The following is a 25,428-nucleotide window of genomic DNA, read 5'->3' as shown; positions in this document are numbered from 1 at the left end:
TACTTCCTGCCAAAATGCATTTTCCCACATTGAATTCCATCTGCCAAACTTTTGCCCACTCACTCAGCCTTTCTACATCCCTTTGTAGACTTGCCCACCTTCCCCCCTCCTCCCCCCCAACCCCACCATCTATTTTTGTGTCACCTACATGCTTGGCAAAAGTAGATTAACTTCCTTCATCTGTTGTAACCAATTGTGGCTACAGCACTGAAACCTGTGTCACTCCAGCAGTTACAGGAAATGCCCCCATTATCTCAGCGCTCAATTAGTTACACAATCCTCTAACAAGGTACTGCTCTCAACACATGGAATCTTAACTTATTAAGTAGTTTGAACACGTGGTACCTTAGTCTGCCACCCTGCAAATTCAACTTTTAACAATGGAGGAGCTCCACATTTCTGACAGAAGATTCTGATCAGATCTCCTTCAGAAACATAGAGCTGTAATTCCCTTCTGACAGTCACTGTAGTGAAGACCTTTTAGGGAAGGCAATACACATCCTCTTTCTTACAGCAGTAAGTTGCCTTATTCCAAAATTTCTGAAATGTCCAGTATTACAGACAGCCAGTTTGACATCAGCTGTGAAAAGATTAGATTAGATTACATTACAGTGTGGAAACAGGCCCTTCGGCCCAACAAGTCCACACCGACCCGCCGAAGTGCAACCCACCCATACCCCTACATTTACCCCTTACCTAACACTACGGGCAATTTAGCATGGCCAATTCATCTGACCAAGTTAAGTACAAGAAATATGCTGGGGGAGGTGGTGTTGGGTACCAAATCAGAAGTGGGTTATGGAGACAAATTAGTAGAATACCAACTGGGTAGTATGCCAAATGAGTAGGGAGCAGGGTGTCAAGTAAGTTCCCAGTATGCAAGATGGGGAGTGGGGTGGAGTTGCACGGTGGAGTTGTACTGGTCCAGAGCAGGGGAAAGCTGGGTGATATAAAATCAGTTCCAGAGGCCGAACACAGGGTTTGAATCTGAAATGAGGGAGGGGGATTAAGTCTAGCAATGAAGAAGTCTGGTTGGATTTGACACCAAGCCAAGGGATGTTCTGCGAGGTTGGGTGGGGCAAAGAGGAAGTGTGGGTCAGGACTAGTGGCAAGGGATGTGTGTGTCGGGCTGGGGGGGGGGGGGGGGATATGTGGGGGCAGAAGAGGAGGGTGGGGAAGGTTCAAGTTGAAAAAAGGCAAGTAATGATCCAGGGGCAGAGGAGCATATTTTGTCCGGTAGCCAGGAAAGTGTGTCAGAGAAGATTTGATATCTGCTCAGCATCTGGTAAATGTTAAGAGGTGTGAGGGTAGTGTAAATGAAGGTGTTTTGGAGGTGGGAGGGGAGCAAGATCGATTGAATAGTTGCTCCGGAATTACAATCTGTATCTAACAGTCTAACCTTTCCTCAGTAACGACTAATCAACTCCATCAAAGCTCTCTTAATTCTCCAATGCTTACAGAAGGTTTTGGGCACAGGGAATTGCCAAGCTGAATATTCAATTTCATATAATTGTAGAACCTTTACAGTGCGGAAAGAAACAGTTTGGCTCAACAAATCTGGGATAACATCCCATCTAAATCTAGACTCCTACCCATTCCCGTCAACCCTACATTTATCATGGCTAATCCACCTAGCCTGCACATCCCTGGACACTATGGACAATTTAACATGGTCAATTCACCTAATCTGCACATCTTTGTAAGAGGAAGCTAGAGCATCCGGCAGAAACCCGCACAGACATGGGGACTATGTGCAAACTCCACACATTGAACCCAGGTCCCTAGCACTATGATGCAGCGGTGCTAACCACTGTGCCACCATGCCACCCTATTTCCTGGGCAATCCTCTCAGAGTCTCCTCGAATGGGGATTTCACAGGAGACCCATGCATAACTCCCAACTTTGTTCCAGAAACAATTATCTGGCTAGCAGAAAGTCTAACTATCGCTTTTACTATTGAACTGAGCTATCAAAGATCAAATTACTTGGAATTGACACACAGAAATAGCCATCAGACCCAACTGGTCTATGCCACTGCTATTGTGCAATGAGTCTCCCCTCATCCAAACCCATCAGGACATTCTTTTCTATCTCATGTACGCTATTCATCTAAAGTATTCCTTGTGTCAGCAAGTACAGCTTTCTAACCACTTTCTGGATTAAAATGTTTCTCCTGAATTTCTTACTGCTTTAATGAGCGCCTGTATTGCATTTAATAATCATTAGTTTTGTATTGTCCAACTGTGAAAACCCTGAAGGGCTCATGCCCAAAACGTCGATTCTCCTGCTCCTTGGATGCTGCCTGACCTGCTGCACTTTTCCAGCAACACATTTTCAACTGTGAAAACACCTTCTTTACATATGTCCTATAAAACTGCTTCATTATTGTAAATAGCTCTAATAGGTCACCCTCAGTATCTCTTTTCCATTGAAAATGACCCAACCTGTTCAGTCTTTCAGTTCTGGTATTTTTCAGCTCCATATGCTTTTTGTATTATGGAGAGCAGAACGGTATACAATAATTTTGGTGTGGCTAGACAAAGACTCTACATGGCATCAATATAACTTCTTGTCTTTTTAATTCTCTTGTGATAAAAATTATCTCGCTCTTTTTTGTCCTTGACTCATTGATATTCTCCAATTCAAAATGACCCTGAGTAGGCATCATTGTCAACTCATGGGAGATCCACCAATGTACCCTGGATCCCTTTTCTGCTTTGCCCCATTTAGATTCCTGTTGTCCAAGGAGCTATGACAATGATGTGCTGTTTTATACTATTACATAGACCACTATTATATCAGACCATTCACCAGGAACTGCAGATTACTTCAATCCTAGCCTTTGACGGCACTCACGTAAGTGCTGTTGTAATTAGATGTGGAGGTGCTCGTGTTGGACTGGGGTGATTTTTGACATTGGAATTACAAGTTACTAGACATATAACTTAAACATTTTTTGACTAGCATGTCTGGCAGGGATTAAAGCTATATTTACTACTTTATCTAAGATTGATAACTAGCATTGACCATGAGCTGAAACAATTTTTTTCTGATATGTTTCATTCAACAGTGCAACAGACAGTACAATTATCCAACAGTGAAGCTTAGGTCACTATTAACTGGAATCCGAATGAATCACATCAACACTGTGTGACACAACCAGCAAAGAGACTTAATACTCTACATGAATGACTCATGTGCTGATCCTCCAAAGTTTCATAATCTACAAGGCTCAATTCAGGATTGCAATACTCACTACTCACCTGGACACAGCCAGACACAAGACTCAAGAAGATCAACACTTATTCAGGTTAGAACTGTCTTCTTCATTGGCACCCTGTCAATGACCTTAACATTCATTTATTCCCTCCACCACTGTCTGTGTACCATATAACAGGATTAAAATATCAACTCACCAAACTCAACCTCAGAAACTCAGAAACAGGAGCATAACAGGATCACATTTCTTTCCTTGGAATTATATTGATGCCCGTTCATCATCACTGGCAAAAAAAATGTTGAATTCACTTAACACCATCATGAACGCACAACTAGGCTGCAGTGGGTCAAAAAGACACCCACCACCACGTTCTTCATTCCTAACAATAAGGTAATTAATATAGCATTGTTACTGTCATATATATGAAATAAACACTCACAAAAAAAAGCAATAAGGTTGAACCTTGATTGCCCAGTGTAATTGAGAGGAGTGTCTGTGAGTAGAGGAAAACGCCAGATTGTTCAAGCCCCACCCCACCAATGTTAAATTACTAATATCAAAATGTATGCTTCTCTTGGATTCACTCAATTTAGCTGTCTCCAGTAAGATTCCCCTGTTGTTTTCCTGGCAAAGCCAACTTGTACAGTAATAGAACAATGGACATGAATGAAGGAAAAAGTACTGGTAATAATCACAAATAATCTCATTTTTAACTAAGAGAAGGTAAAATGGAGCAGAAATTATTGAGGTTTGCTATAAACCAAACATGCAGAAAAGGTCATAAATATTCTATTTACCTTTGATAAAACCAGTTTAAAAAGCAATAAGGCACAAGAAAATCTATGGCTCTGTTGCCCTGATCTATAGTGTATAATTAGATACCAAATACCAAATTAATACTTCATTTATCATCTTATACATATATAAAATTATCATTTTTTAATTTTACAAATTATAGACGTTTTCTGAGGCTACAATCAATGAAACTTTTCTATTCAAGTATTTTTGTGGCATAAATAAAAATGAATTGCTCAGCTTTAAGTAACAATAATTTATAAAGAAAGAAATCACTAAGTCAAAAAGCACTGAAATACACTAAACTTCTAAACAGACACATCGCATCACTTCAATTACAAACTGAATAAATACAATAGAAGTTGCTGTTAATGAGTGGTAGAATGGATTGAAACCAGCTCTCAGGTAAAACATTGTTCAAATAAACAAAAGTGAAACCTTTCAAATACTGGTTATCAGAAATTAGAACAGTGAATACTGGAAATGCACAACAGACCAGGCAGAACTGAGGCCAGAGGAAGAGATGTTGACATCAGAACTGGAAGAATTTAGAGATGTAATAGTTCTTAAGCAACTATAGAGGCAAGGAAAGGAATGAGGAGAATGAAGGAAAGAACAAAAGGGAAGCATTGTGATAAAGTGAAAAGAGGAATGATTTAATAACAAGAGGGATAATTGTGCAATTGAAAGGGGATAATAATGAAATAAGTATAGAAGCAAAAAATGGATTTGGAGAAGCAGTAAGCACTACTAGCAGAAGATTATCAGCATCCTCATTCTCTCCACCTTTGATCACTAGCTCTGCACTTGTTTTAAGACCTGTTGCATCCTTGCTATTTTCATTTCTGATGAAAGGTCTCAACGTGAAATGTTAGCTTTTTTTTATCTTTCCAGGAATGCTGCACAGTCTGTATGCCATTTCTAACAGTCTCTGTATTTTGCTTCCTTTTAGTACAAAGAACAAAGAAAATTACAGCACAGGAAATGGCTCTTCGGCCCTTCAAGCTTGTGCTGATCCAGATCCCTATCTAAACCTGCCGCCTATTTTCTAAGGGTCTGTATCTCTCTGCTCCTTCCCATTAACGTATCTGTCCAAATACCTTTTAAATGATGCTATCATGCCCGCTTCTACCACCTCCAATGGCAATGCGCTCCAGGCACCCACGACCTGAGTAAAGAACTTTCCATGTATATCTCCCCTAAACTTTTCCCCTCACTTTGAACTTATGACCCCCTAGTAATTGAGTCTCCCACTCTTGGAAAAGGCTTCTTGCTATCTGTCCCATCTATACCTCTCATGATTTTGTAGACTTCAATCAGGTTCCTCCTCAACCATTGTCTTTCTAATGAAAATAATCTTAATCTACTCAACCTCTCTTCATAGCTCGCACCCTCCATACCAGGCAACATCCTGGTGAACCTCCTCTGCACCCTCCCCAAAGCATCCACAATCTATTGGTAAGGCGGTGGCCAGTACAGTATGCAGTATTCCAAATGTGGCTGAACCAAAGTCTTATACAACAGTAACATAATCTGCCAACTCTTGTACTCAATAGCCCATCCAATGAAGGAAAGCATGCCGTATGCCTTCTTGACCACTCTATCGACATGCCTTGTCACCTTCATGGTACAATGGACCTGAATACCTAGATCTCTCTGTATATCAATTTTCCCAGGACTTTTCTATTTACTGTATAGTTCACTCTTGAATTGGATCTTACAAAATGCATCACCTCGCATTTGCCCGGTTTGAACTCCATCTACCAATTCTCTGCCCAACTCCCGAAACTATCTAAATTTTGCTGTATTCTATGACAGTCCCCTTTCACTATCTACTACTCCACCAACCTTAGTGTCATCTGCAAACTTGCTAATCAGACCACCTATATCTTCCTCCAGATCATTTATGTATATCACAAGCGACAGTGGTCCCAACACAGATCCCTGTGAAACACCACTATTCATAGTTCTCCATTTTGAGAAATTCCCTTCCACTGCTACTTTTTGTCTCCTGTTGTCCAGCCAGTTCTTTATCCATCTAATATACTAAGGAGATCCAATATACTAAGTGGAAGAGCTCAAAATTATCTCGTCCATTCAAGAAGATCAGAATTAAGAAATGAATAACAATTTTAAAATATTTTAAATGGTTAGGCAACTTCGCCCCTAAAAATGTATTGAGAAAATATTACATCAGACATGTTAATAAAATCGACAAACAATTTGCAGTTCAGAGTTCAAGTCTCTTTTCAAAAGAGATTATAAAGGATACCACTGTCAAATGTGTTCAATAGTGTCAGCTTTGTTCAGATAACAGAAAGTGTTTTGCAGTTCATCTCGCTATTAGCATAAATTAAGGTTAATGAAACACATCTGAATAAAGTTAAAAATCACACAACACCAGGTTATAGTCCAACAGATCTAATTGGAAGGAGTAGCTTTTGAAACGCTGGTCCTTCATCAGGACAACCACCTGATGAAGGAGCAGTGCTCCGAAAGCTAGTGCTTCCAATTAAACCTGTTGGACTATAACCTGGTGTTGTGTGATTTTTAACTTTGTACACCCCAGTCCAACACCGGTTTCTCCAAATCACATCTGAATAAGGTAGGGGATTTAAAACTTTCCAAACATAGACTGGGACTGTCATATGTTAAGGGCTTTGTTAAGTGTGGAATTTGTTAAGTGTGTACAAGAACACATTTTTTTATTCAATATGTGGATGTACCTACTATAGAAGAAGCAATACTTGATCTTTTCGGAAATAAAACAGGACAAGTGATAATGGAGAGCACTTTGGGTCAAGTAATCATAATTCTATTAGTTTTAAAATAGTTATGGAAAAGGATAGAATTGGTCAAAAAGTTAAAGTTCTAAGTTGGAGTAAGGCCAATTTTGATGGCCAATTTTGACAAGAACTTTCAAAAGTTGATTGGGAAGGTTATTGGCAGGTAATTGGACAGTTGGGAAATGGAAGACCTTTAAGGATGAGATCATGAGAGTTCAGAGACAGAAAATTCCTGTTAATGTGAAGGGCAAGGCTGGTAGGTGTAGAATGCTGGATAACTAGAGAAATTGAGGCTCTGATCAAGAAAAAAGGAGGTAGATAGACAGCTGGAATTGAGTGAATACCGAGACAAGTATAAGGGCAGTAGAAGTACACTTAAGACGGAAATATGGAGGGCAAAAAGGGGACATAAGATAGCTTTGGCAAATCATGTTAAGGATAATCCAAAGAGATTCTATAAATACAGTAAGGGCAAACAGTAACCAGGAAGAGAATAGGGCCCTTAAAGATCAATGTGGCTGACTATGTGTGGAACCACAGGAGATGAGTGAGATTCTGAACAAATATTTCACATCAGTAAATACTGTAGAGAATGCCATGGAAGCTAGGGAATTTCGGGAAGTAAATAGTGATGTCTTGAAAAGAGTTCATATTACTGAGGAGGAATGTGGTGGAGTCTTAAAACATGGATAAATCACCGGGACCTGATCAGGTGTGCTGTAGAACTCTGGGGGAAGCTAGGGAAAAGATTGCTGGGACCCTTGCTGAGATATTTGTATTATCAACAGCTACAGGTGAGCTGCCAGAAGACTGTAGGTTAGCTAATGTGGTGCCATTATTTAAGAAAGGTGATAAGGAAAAGCTAGGGAACTATAGACTGGTGAGCCTTACGTCAGTAATGCGTACATTATTGGAGGGGATTCTGAGGGACAGGATTTACATGCACTTGGAAAGACAAGGACTGATTAGAGATAGTTAGCATGCTTTGTGCATGGGAATTCATGTCTCACTAACTTGATTGAGTTTTTTTGAAGAGGTGACAAAGAGGATTGATGAAGACAGAGCAGCTGACTTTGTATATATGGACTCCAGCAAATCGTTCAACAAGGTTCTGCAATAGCAGGGTCATAGGGTGAGATCACATGAGATCCAAGGTGAGATAGCCAATTGGGTACAAAATTGGCTTGAAAAGAGGAAATAGAAGATAGTGGTAGAGAGTTGCTTTTCGAACTGGAGGCCCATGACCAATGGTGTGCCACAAGGATCAGTACTGGGATAGCTTTTTGTCATTTATATGAATTATTTGGATTTGAATACAGGACATATGCTTAGCACATTTGCAGGTGACACAAAGTAGATGTAGAGGACAGTGAAGAAGTTTATCTCAGGGTCCAACGGAACCTTGATCATATGGGTCAAAGAGCCAAGGAGTGGCAGATTGAGTTTAAATTAGATAAATGTGATGTGTTGCATTTTGGTACAGTAAATCATAGTAGGACTGATACAGTTAATGTTAAGGCTCTGGCAAGTGTTGCTGAACAAAGAGACTTAGGAGTGCAGGTGCATAGTTTCTTAAAAGTGGAGTCGCAGGTAGACAGGGTAGTGAAGAAGGGATTTGGCACACTTCCCTCATTGTTTAGAACACCAAGTTATAGGAGTTAGGATGTCATGTCGTAGCTATACTGGACATTGGTGAGGCCACTTTCAAAATACTGTACAATTCTGGTCACCCTTCTATAGGAAGGATGTAGTTAAACTTAAGAGGGTGCAATAAAGGTTTACAAGGATGTTGCTGGGACTAGAGGTTTGAGCTATAGAGAGAGGCTGAATAGGCTGAGGTTTTTTTTCCTTGGAGCATCGGAGACCGAGGGGTGACCTTATAGAGGTTTATAAAGTCATGAGGGGCATGGATTGTTTTTTTTCCCCAGGTAGGGGAGTCCTAAACTAAAGGACATAGGTTTAAGGTGAGAGGGGAAAGTTTTTAAAAGGACCTGAGAAGTATTTTTTTCATAAGAGGGTAGGACGTGTATAGAATGAATTGCCAGAGAAAGTGGTGGAGGTGAGTACAATCATAACATTTAAAAGAGATTTGATAATACATGAAAAGGAAATGATTTGGAGGTGCTGGTGTTGGTCTGGGTGGACAAAGTTAAAAATCACATGACACCAGGTTGTAGTCCAACAGGTTTATTTGGCATCATTAGCTTTTGAAGTGCTGCTTCTCAAAAGCTAGTGATTAAAAATAAACCTGTTGGACCGCAGCTTGGTGTTATGTGATTTTTTAACAAATAGGAAAGGTTTAGAAGGATATGGGCCAAATCTGGCAAATGGGACTAGGTCAGATTGGGATGTCTATTCAGAGCAGATGAGTCTCTTTCTGTGCTGTGTAACTCTATGACTCTAAATTTTTTTCAACATACATAATAAATCAAAATTCTTTCAGGCTTCTTCAATGAAATAGTTTGTTGTAATAATTCAACCTGCATGAAGACTGATTTTAATTTCTTTGTGCTGTCAACCCTGTCCCTAAAAATGCAAGAAATGGTCCTACCCTCAAAAAAAACATTCTGAAGAGACACACAATTGAAATAAATATTTATACCAACCAGGGCAGAGTGCAATGTTGCAGAGCTTGGTTTGGAGCTCTGGACCCTGACACGCTTTCCCTCCATGTTGTGGAGCAACGCACATCCGAGATCTGGTTCTCGATCCTCTCCCACAGGTAACTGAGCACAAACTCCAAGGCGACCATTCCTCCCAAAGACCATGTACTACAACACAGTGTAAATTACATGAGGGATCTGACACTGCAGAATGCTAAAATAACAAGTATAACTCTTTCATCTTGATGACAAACCCAATATAGTATAAAACATGCCTCTTTGGTGATGTTTTACAAAATAGATCATTATTGTCTCAACTGAGCAAAATGTTTTTGGACATATTTGTTAGTTTAATAATATGAAATTAAAATTCAATATTCCTTACTGATAACTTGCCTGGAACTTTCTCAACTAAAATTTCATTTTTTGTGCAATTTCAATTCCCACAAAGGGAAGTCATGCTCCATCAGAATACTAATTCTCCATCCTGCATTCCTTTCAAGCATAGTACAGTCATAGAACGGAAGTGCAGGAGTGCTAAATTTAATTGACTAAATTCATTTTTCAAGACTATCAGAACAAATCCATTATCTTTGAAACTATAATTACCAAACTAAGTTCTTAATGCAATACAATAACTCTGAGACAAATCTAAAAAGATGCCAAAGTTTTAAAATCTCAGTGACAACTTTAGTACACCTTTAATGATCAATCTTAAAAAATTAGAGTGAAATAGATATTGTTGTCATTCCTACACCATACAATGTTAGCACATGATTCCAATAATCGATGACCAACATTTCAATCATGCCATTAATTGGAGGCAACAAAGCCATGTGTGTCCACAGGGAGCGATAAAACATATAATAGAGTATAAACCATTTTCTTTCCCAAGGGATTATCATAGTGCACTTCCTGATTAAATTACAGAGGCAAAAATGAGCTTCAAATAGTACTTTCTCTATCCCTGATTCAACACAGACAATAAGCTGGGAAAACATGAAGAAAGGGAAGGAAAGAAAGAAAATGAGGACAAGATTTGAAAATGTAGGCTCCAGGAATGTGCTGAGTATGCTTTCATCATGTTTGTGAGCTGCTGAGATAAAGCAGCTTTTTGTCAAAATCAGAATGAGTAACTCCTTCCCCAAAAATAACCAGCAAGGTTCTTTTGGGACAATGTATCACTGGGAACTTAGGCCTTATTTGCTCTTTTTATTATATTTACCCATATTTCTGATGTACAATGGATTGCAAGTAGATTTTAAATTCTGGTGCATAAACAATATTATCATACTCTTTATCGGAATTCCTGATGAACAGATTTGTGCTCATTGTAACATATGGAGAAGAGACTGTTCTGTATATTACAAAAAGTGTTAATTTCTTCAGTGATGAAAGGCCAGGAACAATCAATGGGAAATCTTAGAAAGACCTCAGAGCAAAAGCAATTTTCAAAGAAAACAAAGAATATATGTGCACAAACCAAAGTTTTGGAATTGGTACCTGTACTGTTTTAGACATTTGAAGTGGTTATACTGCATTATGGAGCTTCAGCAAAATAAGCTGGTATAGTGGTAAGATCCTAACATGCTGGTTACTGGTTGCAGATTCACAAGTGTGAGATGAAGATATCAGAAAACTAAACAAGTTAGATCACTCAAACTGTGAACAGTTAACAGATTAGAACGGTTGAAAAGCGAAACAAGTTGTGGAGACACAAGAATAAAATAAAACAGTGAAGAGTTTTGCAAATGTTTTGCATGAGACTCAACTTTTATGCTAATTCGAACTTCATACAATCTTGAATGTGTGTGATGCAAAGTGTCCATCTTAGCCAAGGGAAATATAATACAAGTAACATCTGAATAAGAAAGGATGCATCATTCAGTCTGCCCTAAAGCTATGCACAAAGATGACTGTGCACTACACACAGACATTATATCTAAAACCTACTGATCTTCACATTTTTGATGTTATCTGAATTTGAAAAGTACCTTTTGGTACATCATTATTTCCATTCTGGTTATTTTGGACTTGCATATTTCTTTTGGTTTCAGCAATTATTTAGTTTATTTAACTTGCAGCCACAAAGTATTTAAAGGCAATTTTTCTTTAATGAATTGATGATACACACTGAAAGTTGTGGCATACACATTGTGCGGTGTGGTAAAAATATACATTGTCTTGTGGATGTTTTTATGCTTACATGACAGGAAACTTCCATACATTATTAGAATTCAGCCAAACCGTATTTGTACTCTGAAATCAAGTACTATGCATGCTATATAATTTAGACTGAGGTCTCATGAGAGATGAGGTTCTCCTAATCAAAAACTGAACCAATAAAAATATTATCAATTAATTTTGACTTGAAGCTGACATAAACAAAAACAAAATAAATCCCTTTGCAAACCAAAAATAAATCCAACAGGATTAAAAGTACCTTTATTGAGAAACATAATAGGAGCTATAATCCAAGAGGACAAAGGTCCTGGGAAGTTCCTGACTATACATTAATTTCATTGAAACTGCAACTGCCAAATTTAGCTGTCAGATTAGTATTTCCTGTAGCTTTGCAAACATTGATAACTAGGATTTAAGAGATGCTCAAAGAATTAGTTGATGAATTAAATGAATGTCTCTGGTTCTAGTTCCAGCTGGATGTTAGCAGCAAAGAATGTAATTTCAAGCAAGAATCTTAAGTTTAGCAAAGCATATTACTTTGGTATGAAGGGAGAGCTGGCGAAGATTGATGGGATAAATGATGTGACGATACTATGGCTTTGAGAGGTGTATTTTGTTTTAGTCTTTTTTGAAGGAAGGCTTTGAGCCAGAGGTGCCGAATTATCCCTTCCAAGCCAATAAAGTAAACATCTTGTGAGGCTTTAAGTGAGAACAATAGAAGCAGCATGAATGGATAGAGTCAGGCTCCCAGAGAAACAGAGTTTTAGTTAGGCTTTCAGTAGTTGTTGGAGTTTTGAAGTTGGCTGTGGAAGCTGTTAAACTAATGTGGAGGTCTCTCTCTCTCTCTGCCACAATTTTCTCTTGGTGTTCTTTTCTCCTGGATTGGAGAAACACTGCATGTGAGACAACCTATCTTACTAGGGGTATATTTCTGGGATGTCACTATATTGGAACAGTTGCTGTTTAATAGTTAAGTAATCTATTACCATGTTAATTTTTCCAATAGAGTTAAAGTTATACCAATTCTTCTTTCTTTTGTTTGCATTTTCTTACTGGGTGTAAGAATACAGCGTGTTTTGTATAAAGCTGGGTAGCATTACCAATCAAATTACATGTGGAACACAGCACCTTACACTTACCTTTAAATAAGATAAAAGCTATCTCCTTGACATATCTGAAGTGGGGGGGTGGGGTGCGTGGTTTGGTCTGGTAACGTGGTAAAGAATTAAAAGAAAGCATCAAAAATATATTTTATTAATAAAACTAAAACTCAACAAAAAAATCCTAAGGATATAATAGTAAGAATGTTAGGAGTAGTGTTATATTAAATGTGAGGGTCTTATATTATTGCAAAGAATATTATAAAGTTTGCGGATTGAAGCTATTTCATAAACCAGCAAAGGGTCTGCAATAGTTGACAAATAGTGAATAACTAGAATACAACTGGCCAGAAAAATAAAACCAGATTGGAAGAGCATTGGTAAATCCATGAAAAAGAGGAGAATAACTTAAGTAAATGTTGGTCCCATACAGGCATAGGCCAGAGAAATTATCATGGAATTATGAAAATAACAAAGATGTTGTTGTTGAGTCCAGCTTTATCACGGAAAACAGGAATTACACACAAGAAATGAACAGCAACGTAAGGGCTCAAAAGACCAAGGTAATTTAGTTACTTAATCTTGTCATAGAAAAAACTATACTGGAGAAGCTCAAGGGACTAAGATTCAACAAATTCACAGATTAATGATCTACATACTATAGTTTTAAAATATATAGTTGTGGTGATCATGGCTGTGTGATTATTACTTTCTAAGTTGAGTTAAGTTCTACAATGATCCCAGAAGATCTATTCAAAATAGGAAGGAGCGGGAAACAGAGAATTTACATACCAATAAATTTAATGTCAGTTATCAGAATAATGGTGGAATCTGTTATGAAGGAAGTTTTTAAAATGCACATAGAAAATCATCGCATGATTGGACAAAGTCACTATGGTTTCTACAAAATGGAAACTGGGTTGACAAATTAGAGGGTTTTCTTGGGTGTGGGACATATAAACTGCAACCCGATAATGTAATGTACTTGGAAATCCAAAGGACGTTCAATAAATTTCCTCACAAAAGGTTAATATATAAAGGTCCATGGAATTGGGAATAAATATTAGCATACTAGAAAAGTGACTATTGGACAAGAACCAAACAGGACACAAACGTTTGCTGACAGTACTAAGCTAGGTGGAAATGCAAGCAATGAGCATAATAGGAAAAGGTTGCAAAGAGACTAACAGATTTTTTTTTTAGATTACATTAGATTACATTACAGTGTGGAAACAGGCCCTTCAGTTAAGTAAGTGGGTAAGAAGGTGGCATATGGATTTTCACAGAGAAACACAGAAGATAGGAACAGGATTGGGCCATTTGGCAACAACAGGTTGTTTTGCTATTCAATATGATCATGACTGATCATCAAGCTCAGTGCCTAACTCCATCCTCCCCCATATCCATTGATCCGTTTAGCCACAACAGCTATGTCTAATGCCGTCTTGAAAACATACGTTCGACTTCAATCACTTTCTGTCTTTTGAATTCTACAAGCTTACCACTTTCTGGGTTAATAAATTTCTCCTCATCTCATTCTTATAAGGTTTACCCCCTATCCATAGACTATTACCCCCAGTTCTGGAGTTCTCACCATCAGGTATATCTTTCCTGCATCTAACCTGTCTAGCCCTGTGAGATCCCCTCTCATTTGTCTAAACTCCAATGAATACAATCCTCACCAAATCAACCTCTCCTCATACGTAAGTCATGAAATCTGAGGAATCAATTTAGTCAACCTTCACTGCACTCCCTCCATCGCAAGACCATCATTCCTCAATGAAAATAATATGGAGAAGTGTACAGTTCATGACATTGATGATAATAATAGAAAAACAGTATGTTTTTGAAGGAGGTAAACTTGAAAATGTTGACATTCAGAAAGTACAACCAATTAAGGATTGTAGGTAAAGAGCATGCAAATACAGCAAAGAAATAGGAAACTATATGGCATATTGACATTTATTGCAAGGTAACTGAATTACAAGAATTATGGAGTCTTATATAGGGTTATACATGTCTTTGGTGAGACTACATCTGAACTACTGTCACAGTTTTGTCTCCATTTTTAACAGGGTATAATACTTGCATTGAAAACAGTACATAAAGTTTCACTAGATTGGTCATTAGGATTAGAGAGGCAAAATAAATTGTGTCTATACAGTGATGAGGAACTTCAGTTACATGAATACCATGGAAAAACTAATAATATTACTTGTTGCAACAGCAACAGAAGTAGACTCGCTAACTTTAAGGGCATTTAAATAGTCATTGGATAAATAAATGGAATAGTGTAGACTAGATGGGCTTCAGATTGGTTTCACAGGTCGGCGCACCATTGAGGGTCAAAGGGCCTGTACTGCACTGTAATGTTCTATGTTCTATGATCCAAGACCAGGCAGAAATTATGGAAAGATTGGGAACCAAGGGACACAATTTACTGTGATTGGCAACACAGCAAAGGTAACAGGAAGCATCTTTTAAATACAAAGCTTGACTAATGAAATAACTCCACAGATACTGGTTTCCCAGGTCATCCTTTACTTACGCATGAAGGGTCCTTGACACTGATCTAGCTCCCTCAGACTCAGCTCTCAAAGTGAACAGGATGTCTGGCACTCCTGTTCTTATGTGTCCACCAGGGCTCTCGGACTGGAACAGAATAATAGCTCCAATCAGAGAACTCATATTCTCTGAGGTCCACCTAGCAGACTTCTGTACAGTCACTAAATCCCTCCCCCTCCGAGTCTGAGGACATAGGCCACATCATTTTTTTTGTAACACCAGGTCAGGCTCCTCCAACTCTGTCTCTGATATGGGTGGTGTGTAATGCACATTAACTCACCTCTTGTGTCTGAAGCACCTTAGAAGAAATTCATTTTCTTCAGACTGCAATGGCATCACGTCCACTGTGTCCACTCAGCTACCGATGTATCTTCAACGCTCGACAGAGATGGAGAACCCACAGACACCAGATGTCAGAAATGCTATCAAGGAGCTCCCACACTGTTTGCAAGTTTGCAGCTTTCAGTGCTTGTTCAAAACTATTATTCCTATTCAAACTTTATACCTTATTCGACTTGACCTTGAATCGACCATGTCTATTACCCATGCAGGACCATTCCTGTGGTTTCTACACCAAATTTTGGGCCCCTGAAGTAAACTGCCTTTCTTGCTGAGCATAGTGTTGTGTCCAGCATTGGCATTCTTGATTCCATTTCACCCCACCCTGTCCCCGGTCCGGGAAAATCAGATTTAACCTGGTGCGGAGTCCTCATTAGCAATTCAGCTATACCTGTACGATGGGTGGTCCTATAAATAAACAGGAACGGGAAGAGTTTGGTATCTACGGAAGTGCTGCGTTGTTTCTTTACGATTGCCTTCAACCTTTGGACTGCTCTTTCTGCCAGACCATTGGATGATGCATAGCATAGAACTGTCCTAATTTGTTGAACACCGCACGTTATCTGTGACCAACACTTCCGGGAAACCATGTGTTGCAAAAGAGGTGCATGGTTTTCTATCATCGTCCCCATGTTTGTCAAATGAAGTCTATACACATCCAGACACCTTGATTGGGTGCCCACAATGACTAAGAACCATGAAAAGACCTGCATATTTGACTTGTAACTGAGCCCATGGTTTAACTAGTTATTCGTATGAATGTAGGTGAGGTGCTGGCAGTAAATTTTGTCCTTGTTGGCACTCTGGGTACAGCCCAACCATTGTGTCTATGCCTTTTCATTTCTCCCATCACCACCAACTGTTTCACTTTTGCCAAGATCAGATCTTTCTGTGTCCAATGTGTGATATTGTCATCTATGACTGGATGTGTGTCCAGAAAATGTAAAACCGAATGGACTCAGTGAGGGTACCATCAGTGGTGTATCCACCAGCAGGAGGTGGCTCAATGCATCTACATTCACTACTTTGCCTCCCGGATAGTGTTCCAACTTGTAACTATATGCACTTAGTATGAGAGACTATCACTGAATTCGGCCTGAAGCCCTGGGCAGTACTGCGTGGTCCTCCTTATTTACAAACGAAAGGGACCGTATTGTTGAAGAGGAGAGTGTGAAATGGACTGGTAAGCTAGAGGAGATACTTGTTAGGAAGGAAGATGTGTTGGACATTTTGAATAACTTGAGGATAGACAAGTCCCCCGGGCCTGACGGGATAGATCCTAGGATTATGTGGGAAGCAAGAGAGGAAATTGCAGAGCCGTTGGCAATAATCTTTTCGTCTTCACTGTCAACAGGAGTGGTACCAGGGGACAGGAGAGTGGCGAATGTTGTGCCCCTGTTCAAAAAAGGGAATCGGGATAACCCCGGGAATTACAGGCCAGTTAGTCTTACTTCGGTGGTCGGCAAAGTAATGGAAAGGGTACTGAGGATAGGATTTATGAGTATCTGGAAAGACACTGCTTGATTAGGGACAGCCAGCACAGATTTGTGAAGGGTAGGTCTTGCCTTACAAGTCTTATTGAATTCTTTGAGGAGGTGACCAAGCATGTGGATGAGGGTAGAGCAGTGGATGTAGTATACATGGATTTTAGTAAGGCATTTGATAAGGTTCCCCATGGTAGGCTTCTGCGGAAAGTCAGGAGGCATGGGATAGAGGGAAAGTTGGCCAGTTGGATTGATAACTGGCTAACCGGTCGAAGTCAGAGAGTCGTGGTAGATGGTAAATATTCAGCCTGGAGCCCAGTTACAAGTGGAGTTCCGCAGGGATCAGTTCTGGGTCCTCTGCTGTTTGTAATTTTTATTAATGACTTGGAAGAGGGAGTCGAAGGGTGGGTCAGTAAATTTGCAGATGATATGAAGATTGGTGGAGTTGTGGATAGTGAGGAGGGCTGTTGTCGGCTGCAAAGGGACTTAGATATGATGCAGAGCTGGGCTGAGGAGTGGCAGATGGAGTTCAACCCTGCCAAGTGTGAGGTTGTCCATTTTGGAAGGACAAATAAGAATGCGGAATACAGGGTAAACGGTAGGGTTCTTAGTAAGGTGGAGGAGCAGAGGGATCTTGGGGTCTATGTTCATAGATCTTTGAAAGTTGCCACTCAGGTGGATAGAGCTTGTAAGAAGGCCTATGGTGTATTAGCGTTCATTAGCAGAGGGATTGAATTCAAGAGTCGTGAAGTGATGTTACAGCTGTACAGGACTTTGGTTAGGCCACATTTGGAGTACTGTGTGCAGTTCTGGTTGCCTCACTTTAGGAAAGATGTGGAAGCTTTGGAGAGGGTGCAGAGAAGATTTACCAGGATGTTGCCTGGAATGGAGAATAGGTTGTACGAGGATAGGTTGAGCGTGCTAGGCCTTTTCTCATTGGAACGGAGAAGGATGAGGGGTGAATTGATAGAGGTGTATAAGATGATCAGGGGAATAGATAGAGTAGATAATCAGAAACTTTTTCCCCAGGTACAACAGAGTGTTACAAGGGGATATAAATTTAAGGTGAAGGGTGGAAGGTATAGGGGAGATGTCAGGGGTAGGTTCTTTACCCAGGGAATGGTGGGGGCATGGAATGCGCTGCCTGTGGGAGTGGCAGAGTCAGAATCATTGGCGAACTTTAAGTGGCAATTGGATAGGTACATGGATGGGTGCTTAAGCTAGGACAAATGTTCGGCACAACATCGTGGGCCGAAGGGCCTGTTCTGTGCTGTATTGTTCTATGTTCTATGTTAAGTCGACCTAACAGGGGTTGGTGTTCCGTTACTATTACAAATTTACATCCGTAAATGTATTGGTGGAACTTCTTCACTCCAAATATGACCACAAAAACTTGCTTCTCTATCTGGGTACATTTACACTCCACATTAGCCAAAACCCTGAATACTTTATTGGGCCACCCATAAGCTAATACAACCCTGACATTGTCGGGGGGGGGGTCATATTTCAATGCCAGATCTCACTTGGGATCATAGTGTGCTAACACCTTAGGCAATGATAGCTGTTTCTTCACTTCGCTGAAAGCTATGGCTTGGCTATGTAACCATTTCGGGAGAAAGTGAGGTCTGCAGATGCTGGAGATCAGAGATGGAAATGTGTTGCTGGAAAAACGCAGCAGGTCAGGCAGCATCTAGGGAACAGGAGAATCGATGTTTCGGGCATTAGCCCTTCTTCAGGAATCATTCCTGAAGAAGGGCTAATGCCCGAAACGTCGATTCTCCTGTTCCCTAGATGCTGCCTGACCTGCTGCGTTTTTCCAGCAACACATTTCCATCTATGTAACCATTTCCAAGGCTGAACCTTTTTTTAAGAGTTGATGCAAAGGTGACAGGATGGATGACAGGTTATATATGACCTTTCCGTAATAAGGTACCAGCCCAAGAAAAGACGTTAAGCTACAGATGTGGGAGCCAGTGCAACTTTGATGGCCCTCATTTGATTGTCCAATGGGTGTAACATGGTCTTGTTGACTCTGTAGCCCAAGTCAGTCACTGGGGGTGCTTGAACACACATTTTTTCCTGTCAGAAACATCTAAGGACTACGTCCAAGTTCTGTAAGTGCTCCTTCTTGGTTTTCCCTGTCATTAGTATGTCATCTGGATAAATGGCAAGTGGGGTAGACCTTTTAAAATGTTCTCCATTGACTGCTGGAAAATAGCACAGGCTGTTGATACCCCAAATGGTGGTCTTGTATATTGGTACAAATCCTTTTGGGTATTAATTGTAGGATATTTCAGGATATCCTCATTTAACTGCAATTGGAAGTGTACATTTCTCATGTCCAGCTTTGTGAGGGACAGCCACCTTACCAGCTTGATGTATAAATCCGCTATGTGAGGGATTTATCTGCTATTTATCCAAAATGCAAAAATGATTTACCCTTAGCTTAAAATCTCCACAAATGTTAAGTGATCCATTAAGCTTCACAATCGGTAAGGCCAGTACTGTCCATTCTGCAAATTGGACCGGTTTGATGATATCTTTGTTTTGGAGCCTTCTAATTTTGCCTCTACATTTGCCCATGTCACAAATGGCACAGGGCAGAATCATGGAATTGCTTCTGGATTAACATGCAAGGTGGCTTTGGTTCTTTTGATAGTCCCGAGACTTTCCAGAAAAACTTCTGGGTTTTAATTAAGCCTTCACTCAGGCAGCCATTTTCTTATCAAAACGTTGAGCCAATCTAGATAGATCTTTCTCAACCAATTTCACGGTATCAAACTTGGGCCTGAGCCTTTTACTGCAAACAGTGATAACTGAACCAGCTGCTTCTCCTAAGAGACTGGAACAGAAGTTGCACCCTTAATCTATAAAGATCCTGGACATAGGTTCTCAGTCTAGCCAAGGTCTTGTGCAAACTTAGTAGTTGGTGTCCAGAGCAAATTTTGTTAAAGGCTGGTTCTGCGACCATTGAAATGGCCACGCTGCATTAGTACCGGGTGAACCTTTAACCAGACATTTGCTTTGATTGTTCTGATTTGGATGTTGCTAAACAATTCAAACTGTTCCAAACTAGATGCAGGTGGACTTTCCAGGGTGTGCACTGTCCTGACTATCGGTCTAGGAGTTATCTTACTCAACTTACGTTTAGTGGGACTCTTCTGCTGTCTCAAGTCCGTATACCGGCAGCAACTTGCCAGCCCAGATCCTCGAAAAAAATTTAACTGTTTGACCAAAGCTTGGCTTTGTTTTGGGATTTTGCTGTTGGCCAACCCAAAATCCCTCTGATCAGGGTTATGTCCTGGGTGAGGCTATGCAATTGCCATCAATCAAGTGGTGTTCCCCAATCTCAGTCGGACTGATGAGGGCATCTAATTCTGGAAACTCATATGCTCCACTTGCCACATTTTCAAGTGATAAAGTCAGTTGTCCTACCTGTTTGTCGTCTAATTAAGTTTCAGCTAGTAAACACTTTGGCATGGTTACATAATTAATCCCACATACCAAATGGTTCTCAGCATCTCATTAAGGATTAAACCATAGTCACATGTATCTGCCAATCATCTTAACCTAGTCAAAAATCCCAACATGGATTCCTCGATTCACGAATTGTCAAGTAAAACCAATAGCATCTCAGAATTAGAGGTGGTTTGGGTTTGCAATATTCCTTAACTAAATCTGTCAACTCTTGAAAGGTTTTAGTACCTGGTGCCTCAGGGAAAGTTAGGCTCCTAATAACCGAAAAAGCTAAGGTCCACACAAGCTGGGAGAAGATTTACTCATTGTTTTTCAACTACCTCAATGTCACTATCCTGGAAAAAATAATGCATTCTTTCCAAATACTGGATCCAGTGTTTGACAGCAGGAATGAATGAGTCAAGTTCCTTAAATAACAACAGGATGCCAGAAATGTTTACCCCAACTCAGGTCAGCGCAACATTGAGGGCCATATCACAGTAGAGCAGGTATTCGAAGAATAGAGTGTATGAAGGTGGATAAATCTCCTGGTCCTGACCAGATATATCAAAGAACACTGCAATAGGCGAAAGAAGAAATTGCAGGGGCCCTGGCTGATATTTTTGCGGCACGGTGGCACAGTGGTTAGCACTGCTGCCTCACAGCGCCAGAGACCCGGGTTCAATTCCCGCCTCAGGCGACTGTGTGGAGTTTGCACATTCTCCCCGTGTCTGCGTGGGTTTCCTCCGGGTGCTCCGGTTTCCTCCCACAGTCCAAAGATGTGCAGGTCAGGTGAATTGGCCATGCTAAATTGCCCATAGTGTTAGGTAAGGGGTAAAGGTAGGGGTATGGGTGGGTTGCGCTTCGGCGGGGCAGTGTGGACTTGTTGGGCCGAAGGGCCTGTTTCCACACTGTAAGTAATCTAATCTAATCTAATCTAATCTAATCATTAGCCACGGGTGAGGTCCCAGAAGACTGGACGATTGCGAATGCTATGCCCTTATTCAAGACAGGCTGCAAAGAAAAACCTGGGAACGATAGACAAGTAAGCCTAACATTTTTGGTATGTAGGTTACCTGAGAAGATTCCGAGAGATTACATATACATGCATTTGCAAAGACAAGGTTTGATTAGGAATAGGAGATCATGCCTCACAAATTTATTAGAGTTCTTTGATGAAGTGACCAGGAAGGTTGACGAGGGCACAGTGGTAGATGGATTTCAGTAGGCTTTTGATACGATTCCACATGCTAGGCTGCTCTGGAAGGTTAGATCGCATGGAATCAGGGGGAACTGGCAAATTAGATACACAATTGGCTTGATGGTAGGAAGCAGAGGGAAATAGTGAAAGCATGTTTGTTGGACTGGGGGCCTGTGACTAGCGGAGAGCCTCAGAAGTCAGTGCTGGGCCCATTCCTGTTTGTTATCTAAATCAATGCTTTGGATGAGAATGTCCAAGGCATGTTAAGTAAGCTTTCAAGTAAGAATAAAATAGGAGGGATTGTAAACGGTAAGGAAGGTTATCAGAAATTGCAGCAGGAACTTGATCAGAAAGAGGGAGGTTGAGGGGGAACCTGACTGAGGTCTACAAAATCATGAGAGGTAAAGACAGGGTGGATAGCAAGAAGCCTCTTCCTAGAGTGGGGGTCTCAATTACGAGGGGTCATGAGTTCAAGGTGAGGGGGAAAAAGTTTAAGGGATATATGCGTGGAAAGTTCTTTACACAGAGGGTGGTGTGTGCCTGAAATGCGTTGCCAGCGGAGGTGGTAGAAGCGCACATAATAGTGTCATTTAAGATATATCTAGACAGATAAATGAATGGGCAGGGAGCAGAGGGATATAAATCCTTAGAAAATAGGCAACAGGTTTAGATTGAGGATCTGGATCGGTGCAAGCTTAGAGGGGCAGAGGGACCGTTCTTGTGCTGCAATTTTCTTTGATCTTTGTTGGAGCTGGGGAAATGAGCTAAGAAATGGCAAATGGAGTTTAATACAGATAAGTGTGAAGTCTTGAATTTTGGAAAGTCAAATCAAGGTAGGAGTTTCATGATATATGGTAAGGCCTTAAAGAGTGTAGGGAAACACAGGGACCTTGAAGTTCAGATGCACGGTTCTCTGAAAGCTCAGTCCCAGGTAGACAGGGCAGTGAAGAAGGTTTTTTAGCACACTGGCCTTCATCAGTCAGGACACTGAGTATAGAGATTGGGAAGTTATGTTGCAGTTGTACAGACTGTTGGTGATGTCACACTTGGTGTATTATGTTTAATTTTGATCACTTTGCTATAGAAAGGATGTTATTAAACTAGAAAGAATGCAGAAGAAATTTACAAGGATTTTGCCAGGACTCAACTTTCTGAGATAGGGGGACGAGGTTGGACAAGCTAGGACTTTTTCTTTAGAGCATACGAGACTGAGGGGGGTATCTTAAAGAAGCTTATAAGATCATGAGAGTCATGGATTGGGTGAATGCACTCAATCCTTTTCCCAGAGTTGGGAATCAAGGATCAGAGGGCATCATAGAGTCATTGAGATATATAGCAGGTAAGCAGGCCCGTCGGTCCAACACATTCATGCCGACCAGATATCCTAATCTAATATAGTTCCATTTGCCAGCACTTGGACCATATCCCTCTAAATCCTTCCTGTTCATATATCCATCCAGATGCCTTTTAAATAATGCAATTGTACCAACCTCCACCACTTTCTCTGGCCTAAACCTATGCCCTCTAGATCTGGACTCCCCCACCCAGGGAAAAGACTTTGTCTATTTATCCTGTCCATGCCCCTCATGATTTTATAACCTCAATGAGATCACCCCTCAGCTTTCGACGGTCAAGGGAAAACAGCCCCAGCTTATTCAGCCTGTCCTCCAACCCTGGCAATATCCTTGTAAATCTTTGCTGAACCCTTTCAGGTTTCACAACATCTTTCCAATAGGAAGGAGACCAGAATTGCACACAATATTCCAACACTGGCCTAACCAATGTCCTGTACAGCCGCAACATGACTTCCAACTCCTGTACTCAATACTATGACCAATAAAGGAAAGCATACCAAATACCTTCTTCAATATCCTATCTACCTGTGATTCTACTTTCAAGGAGCTATGAACCTGCACTCCAAGATCTCTTTGTTCAGCAACACTCCCTAGGACCTTACCATTAAGTGTATAAGTCCTGCTAAGATTTGCTTTCCCAAAATGCAGCACCTCACATTATCTGAATTAAACTCCATCTGCCACTTCTCAGCACATTGGCCCATCTGGTCAAGATCCTGTTGTAATCTGAGATATCCTTCTTCGCTGTCCACTACACCTCCAATTTTGGTGTCATTAGCAAACTTACTAACTATACTTCTTATGCTCACATCCACATCATTTATATAAATGAAGAAAATTAGTGGATCCAGCACAGATCTTGGTGGCACTCCACTGGTCACAGGCCTCCAGTCTGAAAAATAACCCTCTGTCTTCCATCTTTGAGCCAGTTCTGTATCCAAATGGCTAGTTCTCCTGTATTCCATGAGATCTAACCTTGCTAACCAGTCTCTCATGGGGAACCTTGTTGTACACCTTACTGAAGTCCAAATAGATCACATCTACCACTCTGCCCTCATCAATCCTCTTTGTTACTTTTTCAAAAAATTCAATCAAGTTAGTGAGACATGATTTCCCACGCACAAAGCCATGTTAACTATCCCTAATCAGTCCTTTCCTTTCCAAATACATGTAAATCCTATCCCTCAGGATTCCCTCCAATAACTTGCCCACCACTGAGGTCAGGCCCACTGATCTATAGCTCCCTGGCTTGTCCTTACCATCTTTCTCAAATAATGGTTTAAGATCAGAGGGGAAAGAATAAAAAGGAATCCGAGGGGCAACTTTTTTACACAGAGGGTGGTACACATATGAAATCAGCTGCCAGTAAAAGTGGTTGAGGCTGTACATTACCAATGTTTAAAAGGCATTTTAAGATACATGGATATGAAAAGTTTAGAAGGATACGGGCCTGATGCAGTGAAATGGGGTTAGCGTGGATGGACATTTTGGTTGGCATAGACCAGTTTGGGCCAAAGGCCCTGACAACATGCTGTTGGACTCTAAGAATTCAAAGACGACTGTTGTGAGCAAATATCTGTGCTTTTCTTGTGTCGCCACGGAGATACCTCCATGGTGACCGGTGCCCCGTCACCAAGTCACTCTTTATTTTCATGTGGAAAGTCTGTGACGCTGAACCAAATCTCTCAGAGACAAATGTCAGAGTGACCAGGATGGCTGACACGCCTGTTCTTATCTGTCAGCCAGGACTCCCTGACTGGAACAGATTAACAGCCCCTATCAGGGAACTCATCGTCTATAAGGACTATCTGGCTGACCTCATTATAATCACTGGAGTTATGACCTGGAATGTTCGATTTGACAGAATAATGGAGATTCAATGAATATGGAAAAAATGGCTTTGGGAATAGGGCAACGGAGTAGGACTATCTGTTCTGTGAGGAGTCAGATACAAGACTGCCAAATGTTGAATAACAAAAAGCTACTCAGTGAAGTTAGCATGTGGCTAGCATTTAACTGTTAGTCATCCTTGAAAATGTGGTGGGGTGCAGCCTTTACGAATGACTTTAGTTTGTGAAGTGCAGTACACCAAAACTGCTGTCAGAAGGAGAATTTCAAGAACATGATCCATTGATGAACGAAGGCAATTGTAAGGATGGTGTGTGACTTGGAGGTGAACTTTAAGCTGGTGCTACTTCCACATATCTGCTGCCCTTGTTTTCTAGTGATGAAGGAACCAAATGTATGGTTGTAAAATTTACTGATGACAAAGCTAAGTAGGAAAGTACGTTGTGATGATGACATAAGTAATCTACCCAGGGTTACAGATAGGTTAGGTTA

The 25,428-nt window shown here is 40.6% G+C and overlaps 1 protein-coding gene across 7 annotated transcripts in view; it reads right to left on the bottom strand.

Annotated features, from left to right (window-relative positions):
* adgrb2 (adhesion G protein-coupled receptor B2) overlaps positions 1-25,428 on the bottom strand; it is an 805,995-nt gene that overhangs the window by 459,148 nt on the left and 321,419 nt on the right. For 6 of the 7 annotated variants that reach the window (XM_043717943.2, XM_087976927.1, XM_087976929.1 and 3 more), the window contains one exon: positions 9,408-9,572. The exons of the other annotated variant lie outside the window; for it this stretch is intronic. In XM_043717943.2, coding sequence (XP_043573878.1) covers positions 9,408-9,572 — 165 coding nt within the window. The remainder of the gene's footprint in view (positions 1-9,407; positions 9,573-25,428) is intronic. 7 annotated transcript variants of the gene reach the window in all.

Source organism: Chiloscyllium plagiosum, unplaced genomic scaffold (assembly GCF_037043375.1).
Source record: "Chiloscyllium plagiosum isolate Xiang-an unplaced genomic scaffold, Cpla_swu_hap1 HiC_scaffold_30, whole genome shotgun sequence".
NCBI lineage: Eukaryota > Metazoa > Chordata > Chondrichthyes > Orectolobiformes > Hemiscylliidae > Chiloscyllium > Chiloscyllium plagiosum.
This window is presented reverse-complemented; position numbering and strand designations above follow the sequence as displayed.